Source organism: Aspergillus saccharolyticus, assembly GCF_003184585.1.
Source record: "Aspergillus saccharolyticus JOP 1030-1 unplaced genomic scaffold BP01scaffold_37, whole genome shotgun sequence".
Classification (NCBI taxonomy): Eukaryota; Fungi; Ascomycota; class Eurotiomycetes; order Eurotiales; family Aspergillaceae; genus Aspergillus; species Aspergillus saccharolyticus.
The window spans coordinates 236,612-257,986 of record NW_020290647.1 but is presented as its reverse complement, the minus strand read 5'-3'; the positions used below and the strand labels follow the sequence as shown (position 1 = coordinate 257,986).

General features: G+C 50.4%; 9 protein-coding genes across 9 annotated transcripts; 6 read left to right on the top strand and 3 right to left on the bottom strand.

The window, feature by feature from the left end:
* Positions 1–169: 169 nt before the first annotated feature.
* On the top strand, positions 170–1,083 carry BP01DRAFT_394449 (uncharacterized protein). Its single transcript, XM_025578322.1, has one exon. The coding sequence runs from the start codon at positions 560–562 to the stop codon at positions 1,040–1,042; it is 483 nt and encodes a 160-aa protein (XP_025428201.1). The 5' UTR covers positions 170–559; the 3' UTR covers positions 1,043–1,083.
* Positions 1,084–1,117: 34 nt separating this feature from the next.
* BP01DRAFT_140046 (uncharacterized protein) lies at positions 1,118–2,647 on the top strand. Its single transcript, XM_025570546.1, has one exon. It carries the CDS (start codon positions 1,278–1,280, stop codon positions 2,487–2,489), a length of 1,212 nt encoding a protein of 403 aa, XP_025428200.1. The 5' UTR covers positions 1,118–1,277; the 3' UTR covers positions 2,490–2,647.
* A 125-nt stretch (positions 2,648–2,772) lies between these two features.
* BP01DRAFT_359673 (NAD(P)-dependent alcohol dehydrogenase) lies at positions 2,773–4,262 on the bottom strand. The gene has a single exon (XM_025575741.1). The coding sequence runs from the start codon at positions 3,927–3,929 to the stop codon at positions 2,805–2,807; it is 1,125 nt and encodes a 374-aa protein (XP_025428199.1). The 5' UTR covers positions 3,930–4,262; the 3' UTR covers positions 2,773–2,804.
* A 1,050-nt stretch (positions 4,263–5,312) lies between these two features.
* BP01DRAFT_359670 (indoleamine 2,3-dioxygenase family protein) lies at positions 5,313–7,156 on the bottom strand. The gene is made up of 4 exons (XM_025575740.1): positions 6,522–7,156; positions 6,156–6,466; positions 5,921–6,081; positions 5,313–5,846 (listed from the first exon to the last, which is right to left on the bottom strand). Exons 1-4 carry the CDS (start codon positions 7,010–7,012, stop codon positions 5,493–5,495), a joined length of 1,317 nt encoding a protein of 438 aa, XP_025428198.1. The 5' UTR covers positions 7,013–7,156; the 3' UTR covers positions 5,313–5,492.
* A 2,231-nt stretch (positions 7,157–9,387) lies between these two features.
* BP01DRAFT_359667 (protein PET117) lies at positions 9,388–10,282 on the bottom strand. The gene is made up of 3 exons (XM_025575739.1): positions 10,075–10,282; positions 9,782–10,005; positions 9,388–9,727 (listed from the first exon to the last, which is right to left on the bottom strand). The coding sequence occupies exons 1-2, from the start codon at positions 10,168–10,170 to the stop codon at positions 9,832–9,834; spliced, it is 270 nt and encodes an 89-aa protein (XP_025428197.1). The 5' UTR covers positions 10,171–10,282; the 3' UTR covers positions 9,388–9,727; positions 9,782–9,831.
* A 134-nt stretch (positions 10,283–10,416) lies between these two features.
* Positions 10,417–11,265, top strand: BP01DRAFT_359666 (uncharacterized protein). The gene is made up of 6 exons (XM_025575738.1): positions 10,417–10,434; positions 10,514–10,552; positions 10,610–10,643; positions 10,710–10,718; positions 10,776–10,876; positions 10,967–11,265. Exons 1-6 carry the CDS (start codon positions 10,432–10,434, stop codon positions 11,138–11,140), a joined length of 360 nt encoding a protein of 119 aa, XP_025428196.1. The 5' UTR covers positions 10,417–10,431; the 3' UTR covers positions 11,141–11,265.
* A 394-nt stretch (positions 11,266–11,659) lies between these two features.
* Positions 11,660–13,170, top strand: BP01DRAFT_376444 (triglyceride lipase; the record flags this gene model as incomplete). The annotated part of the gene is made up of 8 exons (XM_025576953.1): positions 11,660–11,720; positions 11,787–11,867; positions 11,951–12,191; positions 12,388–12,476; positions 12,526–12,564; positions 12,620–12,749; positions 12,797–13,033; positions 13,104–13,170. The coding sequence occupies 8 exons, from the start codon at positions 11,660–11,662 to the stop codon at positions 13,168–13,170; spliced, it is 945 nt and encodes a 314-aa protein (XP_025428195.1).
* A 600-nt stretch (positions 13,171–13,770) lies between these two features.
* Positions 13,771–16,151, top strand: BP01DRAFT_139621 (arrestin (or S-antigen), N-terminal domain protein). Its single transcript, XM_025570545.1, has 5 exons — positions 13,771–14,125; positions 14,237–14,350; positions 14,409–14,621; positions 14,694–15,266; positions 15,326–16,151. The coding sequence occupies exons 1-5, from the start codon at positions 13,913–13,915 to the stop codon at positions 15,998–16,000; spliced, it is 1,788 nt and encodes a 595-aa protein (XP_025428194.1). The 5' UTR covers positions 13,771–13,912; the 3' UTR covers positions 16,001–16,151.
* A 617-nt stretch (positions 16,152–16,768) lies between these two features.
* BP01DRAFT_347367 (uncharacterized protein) lies at positions 16,769–20,765 on the top strand (the record flags this gene model as incomplete). The annotated part of the gene is made up of 3 exons (XM_025573683.1): positions 16,769–17,184; positions 17,266–19,590; positions 19,649–20,765. Exons 1-3 carry the CDS (start codon positions 16,823–16,825, stop codon positions 20,763–20,765), a joined length of 3,804 nt encoding a protein of 1,267 aa, XP_025428193.1. The 5' UTR covers positions 16,769–16,822.
* Between the last annotated feature and the right edge of the window lie 610 nt (positions 20,766–21,375).

Genomic DNA, 21,375 nt, shown 5'->3' with positions numbered 1-21,375 from the left:
CGACCAAAGGCGGTGAGAGCACATTTTATGCCTTAGGTGTCAAGGCCACTCACTGACAAGCTTACTCCGCTGGCCGGACTAATCCCAGAATGGATGGCTCGTATTCAGCCATGTCGATCTTCCATGCTAGAAGGCTGTGAATGAATATGAATCTCACTCATTTGTTGCAGTAGTATATTATGGGGCTTGGATACACAGCCCAAACTCAGAGTTAACAAGACCTTCAAATACTTCTTATAATTGGCACCGTTATGGAAACTTCCTTCTCAGAAGCATCTGACGGCCGTTGGGAAGTATAAAGATCCTATCCTTCTTTCTCCGCCCTTGGGAGAATCTGGCAATTACGAGACTATGATTTCCAAGATCGCATAATAATGGCTGGCTCCTTGTATGAACCCTCATTTCACTCCGACGCGTCTATCGACCTTGATCCAGATTCAGCGGATGCCGCGCTGCCAAGAGATGATACTATCACCCGTCGCTACAAGATCTCTAACACAGCGTGGCGACATCATTACTAGTGAGAACCGCAGATGAAGAACAGCTCTACAGGGTCCGCATGTCCGAGGTCCGACCAAGAAAGCCAGACCTCACCTTCCATGCTGGCGTGGATGACTCGGGCCCAATTGTGGCAGTTGCCAAGTTCCAGCATTTCTCACGAAGCATTCGCATCGGTTTAGGAGATCCACAAGCTCCGGGCGATATGATTTGGGAGGATCTTACCAGTCAAAGCACAGGTCACAGCAAATATCGCTGGGAAATGGAGGTCCACACGAATGGAAGTTCGCGGCGACAATCCTTCCTCTGGAAAAGAACCCATTATGTCGGCCTGGAGGGTCACACTTGGAGTAGGCTTAGCAACCGCAACTATAAATTGATTGACGAGCAAGGTGGGAATGTCCTGGCGCTATTCATGAGCAATGTGGCTTCATACAAGGAGAGTGGCACGCTTCAGCTCTATGTGGATTACGAAGGACAATTCGATCTCATGGTACTTGCGACAGTTCTTTCCCTGTATGAGAAAGCGAGACGACGTCGATAGAACAGAATTAATAGTGGAGCCTAGAGTGAAGGTAGTTGATGACATAATGTAGTACAGAACGGCCTCCTCCCTGCGGGGCTTGACAATAACTAGGTACCTTAGTTACAGACGGCTTGAAACTCGGACCCTTCAGGCGAGAGACAGACGCCATTAGACCCTTTTTTTTATTTAGTCAAGGATGCACTTTCGCATTTCTTGCCCTATGAATCATTCTTGATCTCTAGGCCAACACGATATGGCACTCCGGCGCCCGCATCGCAAGTCTCGACACGGCTGCCTAGAATGTAAGCACCGACGGGTGAAATGCGACGAGCTGCGGCCTGTTTGCTCCAATTGCGCGAAGCGCATGTCGCAGTGCAAGTATGATTCTGCGACTTCTCTGCTTTGGACCAACGATGAATTGCGCCCTCGTCCCCGACCGAACCAGTCGGGCTCTGAAGGGCCTCGGGAGGCTGAATCCACCTTCTCAACGACTGCCAATTCGCTCCGCATCCTGGGCAAATTGAACGGTGATGATAAGCCTCAGTCAGTGGCGCGTCTCAATCTAAGTGACCTGGAACTGATGATGCATTGGTGCAATTCAACCTATAAGGCACTTTCGCGCATCGGAAAAACGGACGTGATCTGGCAGGCCCGTGTTCCCGAGGAAGCTTTATCCCACCCTTTTCTCATGCATGGCTTATTAGCATTGTCAGCCATCCATCTAGCACGAACAAGAGACGAGGTCAAACGCGCAGCATACGTGAGCATCGCTGTAGCACATGAGCATCAGGCTCTGGCTTTTTTTCGCGAGCAATTGAGCGACATTAACGCATCAAATGCTAAAGCAATGTTCGCCTTCGCTAGCGTTGTCGTGGTCTACACCTTCGGATTTCTTCATCCTTCCCATGCCCCGGGAACGGACGATCCATGGGCCTGCATCAATGGCATTCTGCAGGTATTTACATTGGCGCGCGGCGTGCAACAGATCCTAGACAAGGCTACATCAACTATACGAAACAGTGATTGGGCCGCTCTCTTTCAACTAGATGACTATGATGATGTTCTTCCGGAGGACGAGCGGTTGGCCCTGGACCGACTGCATGAGGTGAATCAAGTCTGCAAAGGCCAGGATCCAGCTCATGATTTGACCACCTATGAGCATGCAATCGAGAATCTGGCGGACCTCATGGCAGCCGCGCATCAGGGTGTAACGTCCGTGAGACAGGCGTGCAGATGGGCGATGAGATTAAGGACCGAATTCTTACAACTGCTTCAGGAACACCAACCACTAGCACTTGTTGTCGTGGCTTATTACTGTGCAATTCTCCATCGCCTTCGGGATGTATGGTTCGTTGACGACTGGGGCATCCGGGTCCTGAAAGCGATCTGGCAGGTCTTGGATGATCAGTGGCGACCGTTGCTCGATCAACCCATGGTAGGCACGCTTGGAGACAAGTCTGTTTGAGCTTCGTCTTAGCGAGGATTCAGCCGCCGGCACAATTGGTGGGCCCGAGATCTGGATCTTCAGCCTTACTGTTGCCGTCAGTGCTCTTGTATCAAAGAATCACGCCTGTTAGAAATGAGGATCACTTCACGGAAACCGGCAGTCACAGTACCTATATTGCCGATAGTAGACTAAGTGGTTCCGATGCTCAGCAATGAGATTTGCTGTCTGTAGTACCACTCAGGTCCCTTCGTTATACTTCGTATCCATACCCGGAAGTGAGAAACAGCCCTCAAAATGGGTGGATTGGTCTAGCGTCGTCTCTATGTCGCTTCTCTATAATTTACTGTCTGGTTCCCCGTTCTCCAACACATACCTATACCTTGCTCTTCCGGCATCCATGTCTTGCAACGCGACATTGACCTCCTCCATGGGCCGCTTTTCGATCCAAGGCAACACGCTCTTCTGCGCTGCCAGCTCCAACATGGCCCTGATATCCTCCCGCGACCCGATATTTGAACCTGCCAGTCTGATGCCCTTCTGAATGAATGCCCAGGCCGGCAATTGGGGTAGCGGTTTCTCGGGCGCACCCACCTGTACAAAGGTGCCCCCCACCCTCAGCAGCCGCAAGTACCTCGCCAGCGGCATATCATTCCCATCGACCGTGCAAATGATCAGGTCGAGCGTTCGCTCATACTTCTTCGCCCAATTTTCCTCCTCGCCCGTCGCGATAAACCCATCCGCCCCTAGACCCTCGACGACATCCTTCTTCTTGGCTGAGGATCGCGAGATGGCGACCACCCGCTCACAGCCCATCGCCTTTGCAAACAAGACGCCCAGATGACCCAGCCCACCGATGCCCACCACTCCGACACGCTTCCCCTCGCCGGCGCCGAACTTGCGGAGCGGGGTGAAGACGGTGGACCCCGCACACAGCAACGGAGCCGCATGTGCCGAGGGCAACGCATCGGGGATCTTGAACACAAACTGGGCCGGGCCGCGCCACGTGCGCGCGAACCCACCCATGGTCTTCACGGAGGTCTTCTGCGTGAAGCCTGCGTCGTAAAAGCGGTCGTTGTAGGTGCCCGTGATGCGGGGGCAGTAGTTCTCCTGGTTGATACTGCAGGCGTCGCAGTCGACACGCAGGCAAGCCAGGATCTGGGCGCCGACACCGACGCGATCGCCGATCTGGAAGGCTGAATACGGCGCAGGGAGGGACGAGACCGAGGCGCCGAGGCGCGTAACGAAACCCACGATTTCGTGGCCGACTACGCAGGGGTAGTCGGAGGGTCCCCATCCGGAGCGAAGTGTGTGCACATCTGTCCCGCAAATCCCGCAGTGAGTGATCTGAATTTCAAGGTCGGTGGGATCGAAAGGTTTGGCCTCGAAGGTGGTGAATAGTAGAGGCTCGGTGGGCGAATGCGAGACCCAGCCGTGGAAGAGGTCGGGTTGTTGGGGCATTGTAAGCGCGATTTGATGGAAGGACAAGAGGTGCTTCTTGAAGATTCGGGTTTGAATGAGTGAATTGCAAGAATTACACACCAAAACTCTCTCTTATTAGTGTTTCGACAGGAGGAAATTTCCATCACGCAGTTGGAGGAGAAAAATGCGGAGATGAAGCCGTCTCCTGATGGGGCAAAAGAGCGGAGGGGCTGGAAATGCCGAGGTTCACTTTTCTCCTTATAGTGTATCTATCATCTTTCGGAGCTGATGTGCCTCTCAATTTCAAATCTCACACAACAAGAACCACCTCATATACCTAGCTCTAAGTCATGTGCTACTATGTTCTGTCGGATCCTCGCAATGTCCCTCATGATAGATCCACCGGTGTTATCCACGGAGAATCAAATCGATGAAGGATCTGTTCCTACGTTCAGTCGGAGAATCCCATACATTCTCACGATCCTTGCCACAGTATCAGTAGTATTATACCCGTATAAAGGATGAGTTTGCTGTCCATTATACCTGTTAGAGAGCTACGATGACACGTGTTGATAGAAGATCCATACCTGATCTCGAATGATGTCTTGCTCAGCTTCTATCTTCCCACTCGGTCCGCAGGAGCGCCCCAATACCAGGAACTACCCGCTGGTGGGCCAGTCAGTGGAGAAAGATACGGATCTGAAGATAGCGCGCTCCAATATTGGCCATGATACCTCGCAGACGATCTTTGGAGATGGCAGTTTAATGACGCCATGCATGACCTACTTTGTCTGGATCATCTTGAGCCACGCGCCAGGATTGTTTGGTATGTACGATTTTCGAGAGCTCCAAGCCGTTGGAACGGCTCCATGTGAATCTGATGACTGGTAACTAGTAAGTTCTCCCGGGCGCTAACTGACCAACCTTGAAATTCTTCTCGCAATGCCTGTTTATGTTTTCTCGATTATCCAGGTTGAGGTTGGCTAAACTGTATGAGTATTATGATTTCGAAGCAGGAATTCAAGAATAAGAATTCTTTCTGCGTTTGAATCCATTCCAACTACCTACTGACTACTCAGCTTCTTCCACGACCTGATGATTCATTCATTGAGCCCCGAAGACTGTAGCCGAAGCAGATGACCTACCATCACTGAGGACACCCCGCAGAGCACCACATTCATTTGTTCATGGAACTTCGTCATGAGGACGGCCCAGTTCACCTTCCTCGTGCTGTATTCTACTTTCAAGCTCTGAACCCACGGGAGCGACATCTCCTTGGCAAGTGAGCCGCGACGTGGACAACCAGGGGTGTGCGAAGAGCTAATTCCGTCCCATCAGACTCCCCTCTCCTTACACCATTTCTCCACCTCCCTGGCCAACTTCTCCCTCTGATCCCTTACCATCTCCATCATAGGCTCAACCTGTTTCAGATACTTCTCACTCGCATATCCAGTCTGCCCATCCGGCCCCGTCGCGCCCGGCCCTTCCTTCTGCGGCGCAAGATAAGTATCATAGACTGAGACCATCAAATCCATCACGGCGGACAACTGGTTGGGTAGCCACTGCATGACAACCCCAAAAAGTCGTGGTTAATAGCTTATTTCAGAGTGGTGTATTTGGCCCTGGAGGGAGGGAAAGATGAAAGAGACTTACGGTAACAATGGGACTACCTCCCGTGGCGGTCGGATGAGGAGTGCGGCGGATGATATACTCGCGGGCAAAGAGCCAGTGCCTCCAGCGGAAGCTCCGGACGTGGTTCAGAGTCTTGAGAAAGAGGATAGCAGTTTCGGTGTCTTGGACGGCAAAGTTGCGGGTGCCGACTTCTTCGGATTTGGAATTCATGAAGGCAAGGAATTCGCGGTGGGGCAGGGGCCGGTAGGCGCGGAACTCGTGTAGGATCTTGGTGAGCGGAGTGGAGGGCATTGGAATCTGGCAGAGATGGTCGAGGAGGGGAATCTGTTTGGTGAGGGTGGTTAGAATCATTCTCCTTTTGGGATCTTCTCTTCTACGAGCTTGAGGAAGAGACTCACCATGCTGTCGTTAGCACCACTCTCGCCGCGGAAGAATAGTGGCTGGTTGTTGAGGACTCCGTCGTAGATGACACCATTCGGGAACATGGATTGGGAGGTGATTCCGAAGATAAACACACGGAATGAGAGATAGTCGTGTGGCTTGGAGTTGGCCCACATGTCTAATTGAGGAGCATAGTCAGTAAGAGAAATGGTCTTCTGTGGTTACCAAGATGGGCGGGGTAGGCCTGGTTACCTTCCATTGAGGCTTCGATCTTTTCCATTGAAGCTAGAATCTCTCGGAATCCATCGTTGACCACCGAGCGGTGGCCTTGCTCAACGTTGTCGACGACCTTGAGTGCACCGCTTATAAGACCGTTGGATTCCTTCACCATATCCACGTGAGTCAAGATGAAGCCGGCTTCGGAGCTCTTGGGGTCAAGACCCTTCTCGAAGGCGCGCACAAGACGCAGGTTTGGGTAAGCCAGGCCCTTGGCGGGGTCAGCAAGGGTGTAGTTGAAGAGTGAGTATGCTGCTGCATAGGACATGAAAGGGGGTATATCGAGGCTGGTAGAGCGTCAGTACCTAGGGTCAAGACTCTGTACCTCGAGGATAGACTTACATTTGGGCACAGCGATACATCGGACGAGCCACAGACTTAGGCAATACGTCCCGTCCGAGTCCATAGCCCTGATCAGGCTTTCTACACCAACTCTCCCAGCATGGCTCAAGGAGATACGAGGAGGCAAGGAAGGAGTAGTCACGGAACGCGGCAGTGACCATGTAGAGATCTGGTGCCCCATCAGATGTAACCAGCTTGTCGATCTCCTCGGTCAGGTCAGGGAGCTCGGCCAAAACAGCAGGACCGAGCTCGTATGTAGCAAGAAGACCTGGGTTGCCATCTGCTCGGACGACAGGGAGGCGTTCAAGCAATGACATTAAAGGCTGGAAGACAGAAGGTAGCTGGGTTGGAGAGGTGAGAAAGGGCAGGAACCCTGTGGCCGTGGTGATAGTGAATGGGTCCAGGGACCGAGGAAGGGTACTCGGATCATCGTGGATATGAGGGAAGCGATCCAAGGTACTGTTGGGTAGAGAAACTCTAGAAGGAGACATGGTTGAGGAATCTCATGAATCAAAGGTAAGAGGTATGATGGGATGATGACGATTTGACGAGAGATATAGAAAGATCCAAGCAAGGGGCAAAGGAGAGGAACTAGAATTTGAAGCCTCGCACTCTTTCAATTTGGTGATTACCGGGCTCTTGTGCCTGGGAATTGGGCGGGAATGCAGACGATTCTTATAATCCCTTGAGGCCGGTATCAATTCCGGCCTCGCAAGCGCCATTACGAAAGAGGTAGGAACACTGCGTGGAGACCTCAGACTCAATCCTGATAACAGGGTATTACCGGCTATAGGCATCTGAGAGAAAGTAAATTGCTACCTGAAGACTTCCTATGCATACAAACTCCTTCCAGGTCAACATATCGTTGCAGATGCCGGCCCGACGACTCTATACAAACTCTTGGCAGGTCAGGGCATGCATGGATCACGGGGGCACGCTATTCCCTTTCCAGCATTGTAATTCCAATGCGCTTCACTGTCTGTCCTCGACTGTCGTGGGTGCTCGAGGCTCGATAACTGACCTTGCTCTATACATGAAATCTGTTCAGTTACATGCTCCATGATGATTGCCTCATAAGATCATTTCAAAGGCTCTGAGGTTCCAAGTTGACGAGTCGCCTACATTGTGACCATGTCTATACTTCACCCGCTGCCAAGGCTCGGTGTCAAGTGGACCGCACCGCGATTGGTCACAACCCCCGGATTGGGGCAAGATTAGTCTTTGGTAGTTGCATGAGGCCGGAATTGAGCCGGCCTCCGACAATAGCCGGCCTTCCTTTATACTATCTCTTATCTTGGGCACATGTAGCGAGGTCACCTGATGTGTTTTGTGGAATAATGTATCGAAGTTCCATCGCTTGACAGATTGCTTGCAACCCTTTGCGCTGATAATGGCTTTAAAGCGCACTACCAGCAAGTCATTGTTCCATCACGGCGATCATTCTTATTAATGCCCACAACCCGCCCACGCTGCTCCCTCGCTATACCTCCTGCTCTCCCACTTGCCCATAGGGTTCTTTTCGAATGGGTGCTCAGTGTCGGTACAGCCTATCCTGGATTTAGACCCTCGTGGTGGTATATGCTCTGGAACATAGCATTCGATCTGACTGCCGGTGCTGTTTGTCTGATAGGTAATGAGAGCGAGCTTTGTTGCCGAGCTCGCCGGATCAAGACCATATTCAATTGCACGACAATAACTACACTAGCCAATACTCAAAAAAAGAGTCAGGGATCAAGGACCAACTCAGAGATTGGTTGCTCCTCGCTAGCAGCCTTCTAATTTCTCTCTCTTACCGTACGAAATCAACTACTGCATGTCTTTCGCTCATTATAGCAGTGACGCTTCGTTTGCGCTCCCATGGCGTTACTAGACCGTTCATTATCCTGAAACTTCATCGTCGTATGCTTCTCATGATGTCTCATGATAAATTCTTGTCACTAGCTACTGAGCCTACTGCTCATATCTGCCACGGTCTCCATTTGGCGGTAGATACAGCCAAGTCGGCCTTGGTACTATCATTCAACAGCCTTGATACCACTCAGATTCATCAGACTTATAGACTAGCCGCATTATTATGTTGTTCCTCTCAGTATTGATGCTGGAATATCAACTCACTTCCAGGTTTATAGTGATAAACAGCCTCAGCTTGCTTTCTCTCCATAATAGGACGCTTTAGCTCCATTTATCGTTCCTATATCCCACATTTACCAAAAGAGCCAATGAGGACTATTAAAATACTATCTATGATCAACCTGTTATTCTCTACCGACAGCTGAGGAAGGGAGCCGGTACACCTTAGGAAAGAGACTACATTACAGCGAGATTCGCAATTGTACCTTCAAGAAGCGACTGTCTAATTCTTGCGCGTACTAGCATTTACCACTACGGAATGTGGAAGATGAGAGGGGAGAAAGCATGATACGAAACTATATCTCTCGAATCAATCCCAATACATATTGAAATACATCTCGGTCTTACAAGAACACAGTTTTAGCCAAATGGCAGAGGCCGGCAAAGATGCTCTACCGCGTCGAAAGGATCAGGAGCAAAAAGCATAGCTAAATTAGGTGTCTGACGAAATGACTAAAGTTTTGACTCCTGTACAAATAGATTGAAACAGAGAACTCCTACCTGGATATTGCTGTGAGAATAATCTTACTGTTTTAGGCTAAGATCGCTTCTTATTTGTTTAAGCTTTAGAAGCCTAGATGATCTGCCTCTGCAGCCGACAAGGACAATTGTCTTCTTAACTTAGAGTAGTTGTATTAGAGCTGTACTAAGACTATTGATTAATATGCAGGATGCTGTAATAGTATTTGGTATGAACTTTTTTAGATTATTCTCTTATCGATATAGACTCGAAACAGGCGTCTTATCTGCAGGCAAGATTCGAAGGTTACTTTCTCGAAGTATTGTGTTGCAAACAACACTGCTATATACTGTGAAGAGATACAGAAGGTTTCATAAAGAGTTTTAACTTTGCAAATCGCAATTATATGCATGTATGTATGTGATCTTGATACTGCGTCATGGCTTTGCAGCAAGCTATTCCCTTAGCCCTTCGCGCGAGCTGATCGTTATGTGGTAGTGCATGAGTCAATTCCAGGGTATGCTTTCGCAAAGATTGGGGTGTATGGTCTTCGTCTATCGTACAAGCCAGGTATATCTTACTGCCGCGTAGCTGCCGTAAAGTTCAACAGTCATGGCTGAGATATTCAATTAGAACCCATTTCGTGTATAAATAGCAGAGGCATACTAACACCTGAGTATCTTTATCACACTTCGTCGGATCAGCAGACCAAGAGATGTCTCATGACCCTTGTCCTTGACTTCTCTGTGCTCCAATGAGTTCGTCCAAGCTTGGTGAGACTTTCTGGAGTTTTCGGTATTCCTCTTCAAGAGCCCTTTGCATCTCAAAGTCAGCCTGTCGTTCCTGCCGAATGCGCTGTTTCTCCATATCGAGTTCAACTGCCTTGTGCATTGACTAGAAGCCGAGACATCCAAGAGTCAGTACCCAAAGAAAAATAAATAAGAGATCAAAGCATCAACGGACCGCCTTTTCTTGCTCTTGCGCCCAATGCACAAAGTAAACAATTCCCGCTGTGCCCAGACTGGTAGCCGCCAGTGTCAGCTTAGAGGCCCGAGACATCCTGAGGGGTTAGTCGAATGATTTGCAAGTTACTTGACCAAAATGGCGAAGTCGTGATCCCAGCCTCGTGTCAGCGATAATCAACGATGGCGGTGATATCTGGCAGAATCGCCGACCGCCCACGGGGGGTCATTCGTGGCGGAGGGGGGATTGGACGGCGCATCACAAGCTCCATAACTCCACGTTATCAATATATCGCCTTCGGCTCGAGTCGGCACTTTTTCGAACATATTCCGAGGTTTCAGAGCGTCTACTTGCAAGATGGTGAGTACTAGGAATATATAACCTTCTTTTTTTTTTTTTTTTTTTGGAAAGGAAGAAGCGCTAACATTATCCCCGATAGTCCGCCCAGAACTCCGCAGGCATTCAGACCCTCCTCGATGTAGGTCAATGTGACTTTGCCTTATGTCCGGGCTTTCAAACTGACAGCACCCTTTAGGCCGAGAGAGAGGCCCAGAAAATTGTTCAGCAAGGTAAGTCACACTAATAGAACTGTCACATCATCCCATCACTATAAGCTGACGTGTTGCATCTTACAGCTCGAGAATGTACTATTCCGATCCCTTAGTGATTCCACAATTCATACATTGACACTTCCTATCAAGACCGTACCAAGCGGATAAGGGACGCAAAGGCCGAAGCTCAGAAGGAAATTGAAGAGTACCGCAAGCAGAAGGAGGACGAATTCAAGAAGTTCGAAGCTGAGGTATTCACAACTCTCATTGAGCCCCATGATAAGGAGTAACTTGCAATTGTTGGACAATGGAAAGAGCTAATGTCCCCCTGTCTTTCATAGCACTCGAGCGGGTACAAGAAAGCCGAGGAGGATGCGAATAAGGAGGCAGAGGTGAAGCTGCAGGAGATCAAGGTTGCTGGCAACGAGAAGGGCAGCAAAGTTGTGGATGATCTCATTCATGCACTGATTGAAGTGAAGCCTGAGGCCTCGGAGAAAATCGTGGTCAAGGCTTAGATGTGCTGTTTCCTGTGGAATTGCTGGGGTTCTTCAATGCTTGGGTTCTTTGTTTCCAGCCTGTGAATATTATTTAGCTGTTTGATCATACAATTGCCCATCTATACGGATTATCTCTCTCGAATCATCTGACAGCTTGTGGGGTCGCGTCAATGTCGCTCCGAGGCGTGGGCATGCCTGCCTGGTGCATGCATGATACATCTCCCACCTTGAAGACCCTGTCTAAATCATGTCAGACTTTTGCAGAATAATCGGTAGTATCAGACGAATACCTGTTCTAATTTTTCTTAGGCCTTGTTATCAAAGAGCATTTAAGTGGCTCCACCTTCTAGCTCCAAGGGTTGTTCGCGAATGTCGATTGCTCGGTATTGATAAGTATGGTCGGCTATATCCATGCCTGAGGCAGGATTGTCCAAATAGGCATCTGTTGCGTCATTATCAGGCACGAGGCCCGCCCGCACTGTATATTGTTCTTCCCTACAAAACTTTGTAAAGAGACCACAGAGAAGGTGATTCAAGATGAGACGTGCTGTCGCTCACTTGCGCACAGCAGGAATCCCGTCTCTCGGCTACCAGAGAAGTATCTTTCAATCGTACTACTTGAATCGCCATCCCAGCTCACGCAGTTTTCACTCCACGCGTACAGGTGCCGATGCTCTTGACCCACGCTTGGAAGACCTGGGCAAAGTCATCAGGGATGAATATGCGGCTATAAGGGATCAATATGGTGAGCCGTATGCATCTGCTTTTGTGGCTACGGCATGCTGTCGTAGATCTGGGAGTGTGCTTGAATTGACCTGATGTCATTAGATGCACCTAAGCACCCTGTCGTGCTTGCTCATGGACTCCTCGGGTTTGATACGCTTCGCCTTGCTGGTCATTATCTCCCAGGTGTTCAATACTGGCGTGGGATCGAGGATGCACTGTCTCTGAAGGGAGTTCAGGTCATAACTGCAACAGTGCCTCCAGCGGCGTCCATTGAGATGCGAGCTGAGGAATTAGCGAAAGACATCGAAGCTGGAGCACGTGGTAAGGAAGTGAACATCATCGCGTTAGTCTCCTCGTTTTTGTGACTGGCTTTGACTTGTGATTGATTTATGTCTAACATTGAACAGTCATAGTATGGTAAGCTTAATCGCTTGACTACCGTTAAATGAAAGTTTTGTTCACGCTGCTGTGTAGGGGTAGGCATTTCAAATGCATTTCGAGATCTAGCTAAGGCAAGGTCATGCTGATTTGCCTCAAAGAGGTCTCGATTCGCGACACATGATCACGCGTCTTAGACCAACGAACTTCAAAGTCAGGTCCTTGACTACTATTGCCACGCCCCATAGAGGTATTGTACGAAGCAGCGAATTACCCCATGTCTCTAACTAGCTTGTCAGGCTCTGCAGTTGCAGACTATGTGCTCAAGCAGATTGGTGGTCTGTCACTCGGTCCAACCTGCGGAAAGATGAAGCGGGAACTCATGAACTACAGATGACCGTTTGGCTCAGTTGTACTACGCCCTAGAAAGACTAGGGATAGATTCAGGTGCATTCGCTCAACTGACCCGTGATCACATGCAAAACACTTTCAATCCTGCAACTCCAGATGTCGAGGATGTTCGGTAGGTGACTTCTCGGCGGGTTCAACAGCAAGGCTGAGTCCAGGCAGGTACTTCTCCTATGGCGCATCGATGCAACCAAGCTTCTGGTCCGTTTTCCGCCTGTCCCATCGCCTCTTGCAACAAGTGGAGGGATATAATGATGGCCTTGTTAGCGTTGCAAGCAGCAAATGGGGAGGAGAAAGGGGCTACAAAGGCACCCTCGAAGGAGTAAGCCACTTGGACCTGATCAACTGGACCAACCGATTGAAATGGCTGGCTGGTGAGATTACGGGCAATAGGTTAAGGTATATAGGAGAAGTACTATTCTTTTCGTTTGCATGTTCTGGAGGTTAACAACGGCTGATGCTGAAATAGATTCAACGCGATTGCATTTTATCTCGACATTGCCGGTATGAAACAGCGGCCCTACGTAGTGGCATAGCGCCCAGATCGATCGAAAATGGCTAATGAGTTGGACTCTAGATATGCTCGCAAAGGAAGGTCTTTGATGGCGCCACTGTTGCAGTAGCCTGCGTCTAGAATACCGTTGCCTACTCCGGAGTAGGGTGCTTTGGGCGGGGTGGATTCTAGTTTAGCAGCATTATGATCCTGGTAATAGACACCCATTTTTGAAACTATCTCTCCGACTCATTCATAACAAGATTGTCGACTCGTGTTCGATTGGTGAAGAGAAGACCAGCAAAGGTGGCGGTGCAGGAGACTCTGACACAGTGACACTGGGCGGGGTGGCTGAGTCCACCATCGGATTCCCACTTCATTCCCGATCGGCAGCCCTGCGGGAATCACTAACAGTCTCAATTTATGTGTGGGCGGCCCCACGAAAGCAGTTCTGCTCTGCTCAGCCTTCCCCTGGATTGACTTTGACCATCTCAACGTCATTGTAGCTCTGCCGAACTCCCCGTACGTCTTTTTCTTTCACCTTATTCTTCTTCTCCTTCCCCCCCCGCCTTCCCTCCAATCTAATTTTCCCCATCTACAAGTCTTCTTCGATCTTCGAGGCGTAGTCTTCATCATTGTATGCATTGTATGCACTTTGTTCCATTGAGATCGCCTCTCATCTATACTTTCCCACAAAACCAACTATCAGGTTCGGATGAAGGGTGATTGTGCGTTGCTTTGCTGTCAGGCATTCTCATCCATTTACGGCTTACGCACGGTTCGCCATGTCCGTAACAATCCACCTGGATCGGCCTCATAAGCACTTCACTAACCTCGACTTTCTGGTCGGGAAAGTGGTGCTCAATTTATCCTCCGAAGCGGCTATAGGAGGGATCCAAGTGAAACTCGAGGGTGAGAGTCGTACGCGTCTTGCCGGCCCGCGGAACCCGCATCATGAGCAGTCAGACAAGAAGCGGACGGAGATCGAGGTTCATAAGGTGCGCGCGCCACTCCACAGTCTGACAACCCCACCTTGTAGATCACATCCCTGGCGATGCTTCAGCAGATTGGTAGAACCCCTGTCTAAATTGATATTAACTTTTCCGCAGATCTTGTACAAGGTCGCTACCGTCTTCCCGACCCCCGAAGTTTTCAACTCGAAAACCCCCGAGCGGGTCTATACGTTCGCTAGAGGCAGCTATGAATATCCGTTCAAGTTCAAGGTAACTTTCGACACCATATCCTTGGTCCTGCTCAGTAGAAATTAATGCCTTAATTCAGTTTCCGTTCAATAATGCTTGCAATTTCCAGAACAGCATGCTCACCAATCTTAATATTACCGGCCTTAAAGTCGAGGTGGCAAAGGATACCCATCGCCATGTGAAGAAGACGCTTCCGCCATCTCTCAGTGGATTCCCCGGGATGGCCGACATCAAGTACTATGTCAAAGCTACGGTCATTCGTCCGCAGTTCTATAAGGAAAATATCAGGGCGGTATGTTCTCCAAACCCTTTCATGTAACGTCCCCTTGACTCGATCCTATGTGGGACTAATGGCTGTTACAAGATCACAAACCTGAATTTCCTGCCAATTGAACCTCCCAGAACAGGACATCCGAGCGAAGAAACCTATGCCAGACGCCAACATCAGTTTTCGAATGCCCCTCCTGCTCCCAAGAAGAAAGGCCTCTTTCAGAAAATGTCGAGTAATTCGCTTCGAGAGACCACCGCTGATGGTCCTCGTGTGTCCGCAGATCTAAGATTACCTAATCCCTCCATCCTTACCTGTAATGAACCTATACCGATGCGGATTATCGTCAAGAAATTGTCCGAGTCGTATGAAACTATCTTTCTCCAGATGCTTCAGGTTGAACTGATCTCATATACACATATTCTCGCCCATGATCTCAAGCGGACAGAGAGTGGTACCTGGATCATTTTAAGCTGCAGCAACATGGCCATGCCTCTAGGCAGGGGAGGAGATCCTACTGAGACCGAATGGACTTTGGATGCTAACATGTGGAATCGCATACCGCTCCCTAGCACTGTAGCCCCATCTTTTGAAACATGCAATATCTCCAGGACCTACGAACTTGAAGTCCGCGTGGGGCTGACACGTGGATCAGTGGCTAACATGAAAGTAAGATGATATTGACCCCATCTCCATCTGTTCTAGGGACAACTACTCACTGCTAGTAGCCTCAGCTTATCGTGCTTCCTTTGCGCATGCCGGTCAAGGTCTTCTCCGGAATCGCACCTCCGCAGGCACTTTTGGAAGCCATGGCTGCGAATGTGCAAGTCAAGCCGACGACATCCACCTCGAGTCAGCTTTTGAACGATGGCTTGCCTCCGCCAATGCCTCCTCGTCCGGACCTGCCACCTGCGCCTTGTAATCCAAAAGACGGCTTTGACGATGCACCCCCAAGCTACGAAGACGCAATGGCTGACACTCTCAGCCCGGTTGATGGCCCTCGTCGAGAGTATAACCCACCAAGCGCCTCCTCCGAAAGATCATTTGAATCCGGGGCTGATGCAAGATCTCCAGTTGGAAAGAAGCCTGAGGCAGCTATCCCATACGGCAATGAGGATGCCTATTCTTCTACGGAAACCCTCGATATGTTACCTTCAACCCCACCGGAGTCCCGGTCTGGCTCACCTGTCTCTCTTGTTTCGCGCCAACAAAGCGTACTCAAAATACACAAGGCCGTTGCCCTAGAAGAAGGCCCTCCGCAATACCAAGCCATAGCGGATAATCAACCCCAGCCATCGGGGAGCCAAAGCGGTCGCGGACCAAATCGGCCAGAGCCGCGCCCCATGAACTTGGGAGTTCCGAATCGGAAGCCGGTTCCTCGTAGTTCAAGCCGGGATGTCTAGCGTATAGCTTCTTCCTGCTAGCTTCAGCTTTCTGCACTTCAGCCAAGAGCATCATGTCACTACATATGCTGTGCGGCCGATCATTGCTTCTTTCTCTTTCGGGCCTGCAGTATACAGTCAGCTGGCTATATACCCTTAATGTGCATCCATCTATCGCATTCTATTTACCGTTTCCTTGGTGGCGGATCTTGAAAAGTGACCGGAATCATATACGTTATATGATGGAAATACCTCGTTCTTCTTCCGTATCTGCTACCATAGCCGATCGAAAGACGGCAAACATTCAGGGTCCGCCCTGAGATTAAGTGTAATGCAGGGATTGAGTGATAGGGAGTCTATGATTTGAGGGCTGCAGGTGTAGTGCCGGCCGTACTAATATCAGTGGACCAAAGAGGCTTAGCGGGGAATCGGATGTTTTGGCACCGCATCGGTCACCGTTCGGTCGTTCCTTCCCCGTGCTTTTCCTCGGTTTCGCGCTGCACTCAATCTTTCTCTCTCTCCCTCCCTTTCTCCCATCACACTTAGCATCACAATTTGACGCCTTTGTCCTACTAATACTATGCTCCTTTCTTCTGCTTACATATGTGTGTCTTAATGAGTTGTACATTTATGTTGTTTTCCCAAGGCATTAACAGCCTTTGAGCTCCCGAGCTTAAAAAGTGCACAAGACGGCTGAGCAACGCCCGGAGGCAGCTATCTCGACTCTGAATGCCTTCTTCCGCACTCCTAAGAAGTTTTTTTTTCTTTTTTTTTTTTGTTTTGATGAGCCTTTCTTGATCACATTGCTCAGGAAGTAGCAGCGGAATCCTCCGACATTCCATTATGCGTCTCCACTTGACAATCCAGCGCCACGGCTTGCCCGTGACGCGCATTCTTTGGACAACGTCGCCCACCTCTGCGTTCGATCACAATGCGCCGCATGGCTCGCCAATGCTTCCCGCTGCTGCATCTGCGATTACTTCGACGCGTTTACCCAATGCGCTCTATTCCAATGGGGGATACACGTTCGCACAGCTGCTGGAAGATATCAACGAGATCATTCCGTTGGAGACGGAGTCGGTTCCATTTGACGATGAGTGCAGTGGACAGTGGGGTCTAGAAGATTATGTGGTGGAAGTGGGTGGCTCGGAGTGCCTGCATTTTATGGAGGTGGACGGCCTCCTGCGCGACGGCGATGAGGTCTTGTATGTGCCATTCCATGCATGTTTGATACACTCATAACCTGAACACCGCGGTCACTAACCAGAAGCACTTCTTTTGATCAGGATCCGTGCACTACAAATTGAAGATCTTCGCGCCAGGCGGCTTTCCGGTCGCCATCAGATTTCCGGAGATGGCAAACATCTCATTGATGGCGTTCCCTTTGGAAAGCCTTTTCTGAAAAGACCTACATCATCTAGACCTGCAATCACGATTCCGCCTAGAAAGAAACGGCGCACTACGATCGCTGGATGGGACTACGGGATACGTTATGATGACGATGCGGACTGGGAACCTCCCAAACGGCTTCGGTCTAACGCAGAAGTCAATGCACCCGAGGCCAGTGGTGATCCCGAAGAGAAAAAGTCAAAAGGCCAGGGAATTACGTTCCAGGATGACTTTCAGGATTATCATGAACCTGACGAGGACGGCGACGGAACAGTAATCCGGCATCCTGTGGATGCGGAGTCAGGGAGTGACTCTGACTTGACCGATATCCGGGAGGGCGAACTAGAGGAGGAGCTGAAGGCCCTTGCAGAGGACTTGGAAATACCCCCCATGCCCAACACGGAAGATAAGGCCAAGCAGCGAAAAGACTCTGTGGGCCAATCTCTCCGCGTCAAGTCCGGGATCCCCTCGGTAACATCAAAAAAAGGTGCACCAAAGGATGTTCAACGTGCCTCAACCCCAGCTGACTCAGAGACTGGTGCAAAGAGGGTTGAGTTGAATGAAGAGTCGGTGTTGCAGGCCCCGAAGCCTCAAAACACACCTCCAAGCAAGGCGAAATCCCCCTTCATGAGTTCGGCTGGTTCGGTTTCTGAGATCAGCAACAAAAGCACATCTGCGTCCGAATCTAGTGATATCAATGACTCCACCTCGGATGAAGACTCGTCTTCCGACTCTGATCGTTCGGTTTCGGACTCAGATGGCTCAGATGACTCGAGTGAGTCAGATGACTCGGATGATGAGTCCTTGTCAGAGTCTGATGATTCCAGCGCATCAGAATCAGAGGCTGATGAAGCTTCTGATTCAGATACCAGCGTTGATGCGCCTGTCAAGAATGCCCCACCCGGGGCAGGATCGTTGAGGACGAAAAAAAGTAATCAACGGAATAAGATGCGCCGACGATTGGCAAAGCTCAAGGAGCTTGGCGCTCTACCTGCACAAGCTGATTTCGCAGCTCTGCGGGAGTGGGAAAATGTGCATGGGCGCGAGTACTACATTCCTGGATTCAACGCTGAGCCCAAAGCTGGAGTTCAACCTAGAAATGAAGCTGAGATCGACGCTAAGGTGCTAAATGATAAGAAAGAGCGAGAGCGCGCAGAATTTGAAGCAAGGCGGCAGAAGCTGCTCCGCGACTTGGCAGCTGGCGGCGTCGATGTGTCAGTCACTTTAGAGAAGGAGAATGTGTCACCCTATGGTGAGAACACACAAAGGAGACGCTCCGAGAGGAATGTTCTCGAGAATGGTTTCAAAGGCACCGACTCATCTAAACGGCTCATCCAAGATGTTTCTAGTACTCGGCGAATGCTTTCCGGCACTCTCGGGGTGAGAAATCCTCTCAACAAGGAAGATGAAGACGCGACTCGAAAGAGACTTGCTGGAAAGGTCAACCATATTCCTCCTCGCAAGTCTGTAAGCCAAGACGCGGAGGATGGTCACGAAAGTGACGTTGAACAGAATTGGGAAGAGAAGTTGACCATCAGAGCCACCGAGTGTATCTATGATGACATAAAGCTGACCGCTCCGCCTTTCCCGTTCGAGCAGCGCTGGGATCAAGATGCTGGCGTTATCATCAGGCAGCGGAAAGGCCGAGGCAAGAAAAGGAAGCGGCGCCAGCAACTTCAAGTCTATGATGCTGGGGAGGAGGACTATGGTAACTGGGAGGATAGTTACTTTGATGGAGACGATCAACTCAACTACGACGATACCGAGCAGCCCAATGAAGAGTACAAAGTACGAAATGAAGCTGAGGAGACAGCTGAGGATCTGCCTCTGTTGCCCGCGAATTCCTACACACTCCCAGTCCTCTGCGAAAATCATCTACAGCGGGCCTCTATCATCGCTTTCAAGCAACTCGATCTGTCTAAAGCCACGAACTGGCAACCCACTGTGTCTGATTATCGGGTCGCTGAGATACACGACGTCTACGAGGACAACATCCTCAAGATCAGGCTCGCAAAACGTGACAGAAGACAAGTCGCCGATGTCGGCCCGGATAGAGCTGGGGATGGTAAGCCATATTACAGCGGATTCGAAATGCCTGGTCTCGAAGATGATGAGGCCGAGGACGATGGCTTCCGAGAGCTTTCTTTTGCAGACTTGATTGAATCCAAGCTTCTCCGAGCTGCGCCCACTGCAGGTCCTGGAGATGCTGAGAAACCCAGCATGTCAGTACATCTGTCTCATTTTACTCCTCTGGCGTAACCGAACGCTCACTCGACCAAGCTCCCTCGCAGCAGAGGAGTCCAGCGTGTTGAAGATCACCAGCACGGCTCAATTTGAAGTCGCGGCCGCGCGACTTGGCGATGAAGATAGTCAGCGACGAGCCCCCAATGCGGGAAGTAAGTCGGCTGACTCGGGACATTATAAACCTTCCCTCCAGCAGACCATAAGCTCTGTGGAAAGTCTTGCAGGCGATTCCAGCCCCGTTCAGTCCCCCACCTTTCTCGGTTTCCAATCCTCTAATCTCGCTCCCTCGCCTCATCGCCCAGAAAAGGCCATGGACTCGGCATCCAACCTCATCGCCGATGCCGAACCAACCCCCCATGGCGGTGCTGACCGTCAGCCCGATCTGCCTCTGCCTCCGATCAAGGACCACCCCGGCACTCTGCAGTCCCCGCAGGCGGCTGAAGATGTTAACCCCGTTCTCACAGCAGATGGTTCTAATGGCGATCTTCAGATGACTAGTAGCCCGCTCAGTATGTTATCCTTCGATCAGCTGATGGAACGGTACTTTCCGGTCAAGCGGGAGGAAGATGTTTCTTCTCCCTCTAATCAGCAAGTCCAGGGCGAAAATCATCGGCCGTCGTCGCCGTCGTCGACAAGCTCAATGGTACCGAATCCGTTCTTTGAGTCGGACAGAGCTCGAGGGGAAGGTCAAGCTGAATTCTCGTCACAGCTATCGGAGGGCGCCGGGGTCGCTGCCGGTTATACTTCAATGGATCTCCAATCTCTGGGTGGATCTCCTTCTACGCCACCGTCAGGCCAACGATCCAGACGGCAGAAATCGAAGTCCCAGAACGCCGAGGAATCTTCCCTGATCAGTGTCGTTCCTGAAAGCATGATTCCACCGATAATGGCACAGCCTAGGCCCCCTGTAACACCAGGGACTGGACCCATTGTGGTAGATTTGACACAGTCCAGCCCCCCGGTATCGCCGGGCGGCAGTGACAATGATTTTGGTCAATCGCAGCGACTGCCCCGGGGACCTGGGTGGGTGCAAAAGCACGTACCCCCCATCCAACGCCGTACCCGGCAGTCACTAGCCCGGCAGCGTGGGCAGTCGCAGCAGGAACTCAAACTGGAGTCAAACTCACAACCACCACCACGTCGGAGACGATGAGAGCAAGAAAGGCAAGATTTGATGTGAAGGCGGAATGTGGGGATCAGGTTTATTACACGCAATGTATGGATGACAGTGGCACGAAAGAGTTGCATGGAAGGGCGTTCTCCTTGAATCGATCTATCATGTATTTGTATGTTACATTCTGCAAACCTAACATTGTACATATTGGAGTACAGACACACTGTGTATAGTGTACAGTTAAGTTACTACAGATAGTCAGATCCAGCAGAGCACCATAACAATGAGGTCATGTGGGGAACTTCAATGGAAGCTCCGATGTCTGACAACAACTGACTGTTGATTGGTGGAAGAGGCTACAACGTCTGGCGACGTCATCGAGCTCGGATTCCCAGATGGGAAAGCTCGATGGCACTCAGCTGCACTCCAGGGCTCAGGCTGCAGCGCTGAGAGCGCCTTCCATGCCAGGTTGTGGGAGAAACATGAAGTGACATCCGTCGGATCACATTGTTTCGCTGCTTGTCATTTCATCATTTTTCCTTCCGCCATTATCCGGTCTGCTGCCACTGACTGGTCTTTTCATAAATCGCATCTAATAAATACCTTACCTTATATCACCCTATCACAAGAATAACAATGCTTCAACTGG

Coding starts and splice junctions, on each gene's coding strand:
- BP01DRAFT_394449 (XM_025578322.1), top strand. CDS start 560: ATGTCCGAGGTCCGACCAAGAAAGCCAGACCTCACCTTCCATGCTGGC.
- BP01DRAFT_140046 (XM_025570546.1), top strand. CDS start 1,278: ATGGCACTCCGGCGCCCGCATCGCAAGTCTCGACACGGCTGCCTAGAA.
- BP01DRAFT_359673 (XM_025575741.1), bottom strand. CDS start 3,929: ATGCCCCAACAACCCGACCTCTTCCACGGCTGGGTCTCGCATTCGCCC.
- BP01DRAFT_359670 (XM_025575740.1), bottom strand. CDS start 7,012: ATGTCTCCTTCTAGAGTTTCTCTACCCAACAGTACCTTGGATCGCTTC. Junction 6,467..6,521: donor ATGTATCGCTGTGCCCAAAT/GTAAGTCTATCC, acceptor ACGCTCTACCAG/CCTCGATATACCCCCTTTCA. Junction 5,847..5,920: donor GTGGTGCTAACGACAGCATG/GTGAGTCTCTTC, acceptor CTCACCAAACAG/ATTCCCCTCCTCGACCATCT.
- BP01DRAFT_359667 (XM_025575739.1), bottom strand. CDS start 10,170: ATGTCTCGGGCCTCTAAGCTGACACTGGCGGCTACCAGTCTGGGCACA. Junction 10,006..10,074: donor CGCAAGAGCAAGAAAAGGCG/GTCCGTTGATGC, acceptor CTCGGCTTCTAG/TCAATGCACAAGGCAGTTGA.
- BP01DRAFT_359666 (XM_025575738.1), top strand. Junction 10,553..10,609: donor GCATTCAGACCCTCCTCGAT/GTAGGTCAATGT, acceptor AGCACCCTTTAG/GCCGAGAGAGAGGCCCAGAA. Junction 10,877..10,966: donor TCAAGAAGTTCGAAGCTGAG/GTATTCACAACT, acceptor TGTCTTTCATAG/CACTCGAGCGGGTACAAGAA.
- BP01DRAFT_139621 (XM_025570545.1), top strand. CDS start 13,913: ATGTCCGTAACAATCCACCTGGATCGGCCTCATAAGCACTTCACTAAC. Junction 14,126..14,236: donor CGGAGATCGAGGTTCATAAG/GTGCGCGCGCCA, acceptor ACTTTTCCGCAG/ATCTTGTACAAGGTCGCTAC. Junction 14,622..14,693: donor ATAAGGAAAATATCAGGGCG/GTATGTTCTCCA, acceptor GGCTGTTACAAG/ATCACAAACCTGAATTTCCT.